Source organism: Papio anubis, chromosome 9 (genome assembly GCF_008728515.1).
Source record: "Papio anubis isolate 15944 chromosome 9, Panubis1.0, whole genome shotgun sequence".
Lineage (NCBI taxonomy): Eukaryota > Metazoa > Chordata > Mammalia > Primates > Cercopithecidae > Papio > Papio anubis.
The window spans coordinates 107,407,603-107,413,602 of NC_044984.1; the positions used below are offsets into that span (position 1 = coordinate 107,407,603).

Here is a 6,000-nt window from a genome sequence, read left to right on the forward strand (position 1 = left end):
CGCCCTCTGACTGCGCCCCCCGACCCCTAGGGATGACCGGGATACTGCTGTGCGCGGCCGGGCTGCCCGTGTGCCTGACGCGGGCCCCCAAGCCCATCCTGCACCCGCCGCCAGTGAGCAAGAGCGACGTGAAGCCCGTGCCCGGCGTGCCCGGGGTGTGCCGCAAGACCAAGAAGAAGCACCTTAAAAAGAGTACGCTCTCCGCCCCCTGCCTCACACGAGATGAACCCCACTAAGCCTTGACCACAACTGTGTGACCTCTGGTCTCCGACTTATTCTTAGCATTTACGACCTCACCTCCATTGCCTGATTTCAGCTCCCTTTGCCTGGCCCCATCTTTCACCAGTTCCTGTTACAGCTAACCTCCAGCAACCCCTGACTTCTGACCCTGACCAACCCTTTCCACCCTGACCCCTACCCTCTGACCCCTGACCCAGTTCTGAGCCAAGCCTTCAGGGACAGACTCTGGGTACCCTCAAACCCACCCCGCTGTGTCCCTGCAGGTAAGAATCCCGAGGATGTGGTTCGAAGATACATGCAGAAGGTGAAAAATCCACCTGATGAGGTGAGGAGGGGATGAGGGGGTGGGGGGGGCAGGGGGGAGGGCCCTGGCATGGAGGGGGCAGGAACCCTCACCCCTCCTCCTGGGTTCTGGGTGATACAGAGCTCCTCTAGTTTGTTCCTTTCTTCACTTTCTTTATGAGGTTTTTTTGATGAATAGAAATGCTTACGTTTAATGGACTCACATTTATCCATCTTTTGATGATTGAGTTTTTGTGTCATTTTCACCCATATTTTCCACTAAATGTTTTTAAGTTTTGTTTTTGATAGTTAAGCCCTTAATTCACCTGGGGAGTGGTGAGGGAGCCATCTTCCTCTGTGATGTATCAGAATTCAATATATGGGAAGGGGCTGGGCGCAGTGGCTCATTCTGTAGTCCCAGCTATGATGGAGGCTGAGGCAGGAGGATCTCCTGAGCCCGGGAGTTCGACTCTGCAGTGAGCTATGATTGCACCGTTGCGCTTCAGCCTGGGCAACAGAGCCTGTCTCTTAATAAAAAATAAAAATGAAGAAGAAAAGAAAAGAAACCAATGTATGGGGCAGAGGGTGTGTCCTGTCTCCCTTTGCCAAATGGGCGCCAGAGAGAGTGTGGTCTGCTGCCCATGGTGACCCGCCGAGGGGCAGTGCTGACCCAGTAGGTGCCCTGCCCTTCCCAGTCCTCAGTCTCCCCTGCTGCCCACCTGCAGGACTGCACCATCTGCATGGAGCGGCTGGTCACAGCGTCAGGCTACGAGGGCGTGCTTCGGCACAAGGGCGTGCGGCCTGAGCTTGTGGGCCGCCTGGGCCGCTGCGGCCACATGTACCACCTGCTGTGCCTCGTGGCCATGTACTCCAATGGCAACAAGGTGGGTTGGGCAGGACAGTGGCTGGGGAGTGGGCAGGGAACGGAGTGGGGTTGGGGGGCCACTGGGAACTCACTGCCAGCCTCCCCTGCCCAGGATGGCAGCCTGCAGTGCCCCACCTGCAAGGCCATCTACGGGGAGAAGACGGGTACGCAGCCGCCTGGGAAGATGGAGTTCCACCTCATCCCCCACTCGCTGCCTGGCTTCCCTGACACCCAGACCATCCGCATCGTCTACGACATCCCTACAGGCATCCAGGTGGACTCCCATTCTGCCTCTCTGGCCCCCAGCCCCCACTCCCCTCTGACTCCTCCAGACGCTCCTCTGCCCTGCCACCACCTGTTCATGGTCTAAATCCCTGCTACTGTCCCTCCCTGCAGGGCCCTGAGCACCCCAACCCCGGAAAGAAGTTCACCGCAAGAGGATTCCCTCGCCACTGCTATCTACCCAACAATGAGAAAGGCCGGAAGGTGGGTGCCCAGTCGTGAGGGTACGGGAGATAGGCACAGGCAGGGGCTCCAGCAACCACTGGCCTGGGCCTGTGGTCCCCATCATTCCCAATCCCTGCTCTCACATTCCTCCCCAAAGCAGCACCGCAACAGCAGCGACCATGGCCACCGGCTTCACACATCTTACCTCCTTTCCCCAGCCGCTGAGGTCAAGATCCTGACCCCATTTTATAGACAAAGATGCAAAGCTTCAGAAAGGGCAAGTCACTTGACCGTGGTCACACAGAAACTAAGTGACAGAGCTCGGATTTGAGCCCAGGCAGTCTAAGCTCTCACCATCACCCTACAGACTGTCTGATTTGACTTTCTGCTTTTCAAGAGCACCAAGAAATCCAGATTTTCATGGGAAATCTCTAGGCTTTTGAATGTTAGTAACTAATTTACAAGTTGCTCTTTAATGTAGTGTGGAGTCCAAACTAAATAGAGCAGAGAGCTGCCAGATGCTTTCTTCACCCCAGAAAAAAAACAGGCAGGGCTGGGTGCGGTGGCTCATGCCTCTAATCCCAGCACTTTGGGAGACCAAGGCAGGTGGATCACAAGATCAGGAGTTTGAGACCAGCCTGGCCAACATGGTGAAACCCCATCTCTACTAAAAATACGAAAATCCGGGAGTGGTGAAGTGCGCCTGTAGTCCCAGCTACCGGGGAGGATGAGGCAGGAGAATTGCTTGAACTCAGGAGGCAGAGGTTGCAGTGAGCCGAGATCACCCCACGGCACTCTAGCACTCTAGCCTGGGTGACAGAGCAAGACTCCATCACACACAGAAAAGAAAGAAACAGGCAGGCCAAGCACAGTGGGGCACACCTCTAATCCCTGCACTTGGGGAGGCTGAGGTGGGAGGCCAGGAGTTTGAGACCAATCTGGGCAATATAGTGAGACTCTGTCTCTCCAAAAAGTTTGTAATTTTAGCTGGGCTTGGTGGTGCCTACCTGTAGTCCCAGCTACTTGGGAGGCTGATGTGGGACGATTGCTGGAGCCCAGGAGTTCGAGGCTGCAGTGAGCTCTGGTGGCACTACTGCACTCCAGCCTGGGCAACACAGCAAGATTCTGTCCCCCCCGCCAAAAAAAAAAAAAAAAAAGGAAAGGAAAGACAAAACAAACAAATAACTTGGAAAGAGCTTTTACTGGCAGTTCAGGAAATACAAATATAAAGGAAATGGCAAAGTCGGCAGTACGTAGTCGGTGCCAATGGATGAAACCATAAGGTAGCCATGATGTGGCAGGGGAGGGAGGGAGGCTGAGGCTGCTGGGCTGGAAGCTGCCTGTGGCCTCCGCCCAGCCCCACCGTGTCCCTGTCCCCCCAGGTGCTGCGGCTGCTCATCACGGCCTGGGAAAGAAGACTCATCTTCACCATCGGCACCTCCAACACCACGGGCGAGTCGGACACCGTGGTGTGGAACGAGATCCACCATAAGACCGAGTTTGGATCCAACCTCACGGGCCACGGCTACCCGGACGCTAGCTACCTAGACAACGTGCTGGCCGAGCTCACAGCCCAGGGTGTATCCGAGGCTGCAGCCAAGGCCTGAGGCCCAAGGCTGCCCACCTTCCCTCCTGCTTTGCCCCTGGTCCGGCAAATGCCTCCTTCGCCAGGTGTGTCCTGGTGGCCCAGGTTCAGGGCTGGGGAGGAGCCTGCGGAAGGAGCCGCAGCCATTCGGGGGACCTGCCTGGTGGCAGCTGGGATGAAGAGAGATGGCATGTCAGGCTGGCTCCGAATCATAGCTCCCTGAGAGGGCCGTGCAGAGAGTACTGGAAACCTCCCTACCAAAAAGACAGAGACCCGCCCCCTCACACACACACACACGTCCTGTTGAACTCATGCACGCACACCCACGTGCCTCTACTTGCCCCCAGGCTGGAAGAGAAGCGACAGAAAGACCCCATGACCCCCCCATGTGGATCCCCATCTGTGTCTCAGTTGCATCTGTACAAACTTGTCTGCAAACTGGAGGATGCAGGGCAAGCCCTTAGGGGCCTGCCAGGGCTCGGGGGGCAAACAGGGACTTGGGAAACTCAGTGTACCCCCGATGCCTCACCCATTCCATGTCATCACCCATGTCTGCCACCCACTGATTGGGCAATGGTGGGCCCATGGGGTGGAAGCCCCCAGATGACTGGGCAGTTCTACAAAAGAATGGCCAGTGCAAGCAGGGACTAGAGGGTCCTGATTTTGTGTTTGTCCCTCTTCATCTCTCTGGACTCTGATCTCCTTCTCCCTTCCCATCTCCAGGCCTTCTGTCTGTCCCAGATAAAGGCACTGTTCTCCCATCCTCCCTGTCCCATCCTCTCCACCTAATCGCTCCCAATTTTGAGAGCCAAAGGCTGGCGCTTCTGACTTCAGGAGCGAGAGGAGGAGGCCTAGTTTGGGCCCATGTATTTTAAAGCAGAGTGGACAGCAGAGAGTCAATTTCCCTTTCGTTGGGAGTGGGCAGTGGGGTGGCTAATCGTCTCCGGCCAACCAGGGGCCCGTTGCCCAGGCAACTCACCAGCTCTGCCTCTGCTGATTGGCTGCCACGGTGGGAGTCAGCCAAGATTTAAAGGTATGCCAGCGATTGCTCTTTTCAAAACCTACCAGTCCCACTGTGGGTGGAGAAATAAATGGTCTTTCTCCTCCTCGCCTGGTCTTTTCCTGCCAAGAGAGGGGTGGGTGGCTCTGTTCCTGGGGGCTGCAGTCAGCCCCATTGGGGAGTGATGGCTTGCAAGAGAATGGCAACTTCAGGGTCATTGCCTCGGGCCGGAAGGGGTGGGGGCAGTGGAGCAGTGACAGACCCTCCTAGTCCAAGTTTCCAAGAATGCAAAGGTGAAAGTACCCTTCTCTTTCACAAGAGCACGAGGCAATGCACACATCTGCTCCCTGGCACAATGACAAGAGACAAGAAACAAGGAACTCGGGCGGAGAACTGGGAGCCTCGGGGAGAATACGGAGGAGCTGGGAGACACTGTGATCAGCTCATCAGGATCTCAGAGCTCGTCAGGACCCTGTCCTTGGGGAGGAGGGTCAGGTTCTAACTAGGGAAAGACAGGGATGGACCCCAGCCTTAAATCAGCCTCTCTGCAACATGCCAGGACGCCCCTGCAGCTCTGGTGATGCTGCGGCTTCGGGCAACCCCTGCTGGCCAGCCTCGGGATAGCACCGTGTCTTTCCTGGTCTACTTGATCCCCTGCCAGGTAGGCTTTGGTTTCTGTCCCACCCCCTAGTGACACAACACCGGAAATGAGTCCTTGGAGGCCCTTCCAGTTCTGCCAGTCACGTGTTCCCAAACATTTGTACTCCATGGTTCATTCTCAGACAAAACCTCAACCCAAACCCTGGCATATAAAATTGCAAGCCAGGCACTGTGACTCACGCCTGTAATCCCAGCAACTAAGGAGGCCGAGGCGGGAGGCTCATTTGATGCCAGGAGCTTGAGACCAGCCTGGGCAACATAGCGAGACCCCTCATCTCTACAAAAATTTAAAAATTGGCCAGGCGTGATGGCTTGCACCTGTAGTCGCAGCTGCTCTGGAGGCTGACGTGGGAGGATCGCTGAAGCCCAGAAGTTTGAGGCTGCAGTGATCTATGATCATGCCACTGTACTGCAGCCTGGGCAACAGAGTGAGACCCCAGACTGTAAAAATAAGATAAAATAAAATTGCCCACTCCCCAAGCTGATAGTCCTCAAAGCTGATGCTCTTCCAAATGACCTAAGGAATATGTTAAATAACCCTGATTCTTGCCCTCATATACCTTCAGATTCTGAGTCAGTAACTGGCTGGGCCTCAGAAATCTGCATTTCTAGCAGACATTCTAGCGGGTAGTCTTTGGCCCACAGTCACAGAAACCCCTCCCTGGCTCCTGAACTACCTCATTGGAATCCAGTTTGAAAACCACACATCTAGACTTTCCCTCCTCTTTTTATACAGGGTAATCTGAGCCCCAAAGAGAGACAAAGAGCCTGGCCCAAGGTCTCCCAGGCTCCAAGGGTCTGCGTGTGGCACACTGGACCCCCACCCACCCAGCCTTGGTTCTTCCTGAGGGTACCTGATTCTGGAAGCTTGGGGTTGGGGTCCTAGGCCAAGGGCAGGGTACAGAAGAATCAGCGAGGTTA

The 6,000-nt window shown here is 55.6% G+C and overlaps 1 protein-coding gene across 1 annotated transcript in view; it reads left to right on the forward strand.

The window, feature by feature from the left end:
- Positions 1 to 4,525, forward strand: part of DTX1 (deltex E3 ubiquitin ligase 1) — a 42,136-nt gene extending 37,611 nt beyond the window's left edge. The window contains exons 5-10 of the mRNA XM_017946227.3: positions 31 to 192; positions 504 to 565; positions 1,248 to 1,406; positions 1,500 to 1,661; positions 1,784 to 1,873; positions 3,217 to 4,525. Of these exons, the coding sequence (XP_017801716.1) occupies positions 31 to 192; positions 504 to 565; positions 1,248 to 1,406; positions 1,500 to 1,661; positions 1,784 to 1,873; positions 3,217 to 3,441 (860 nt within the window). The 3' untranslated portion in view covers positions 3,442 to 4,525. The remainder of the gene's footprint in view (positions 1 to 30; positions 193 to 503; positions 566 to 1,247; positions 1,407 to 1,499; positions 1,662 to 1,783; positions 1,874 to 3,216) is intronic.
- The last annotated feature ends 1,475 nt before the right edge of the window (positions 4,526 to 6,000 follow it).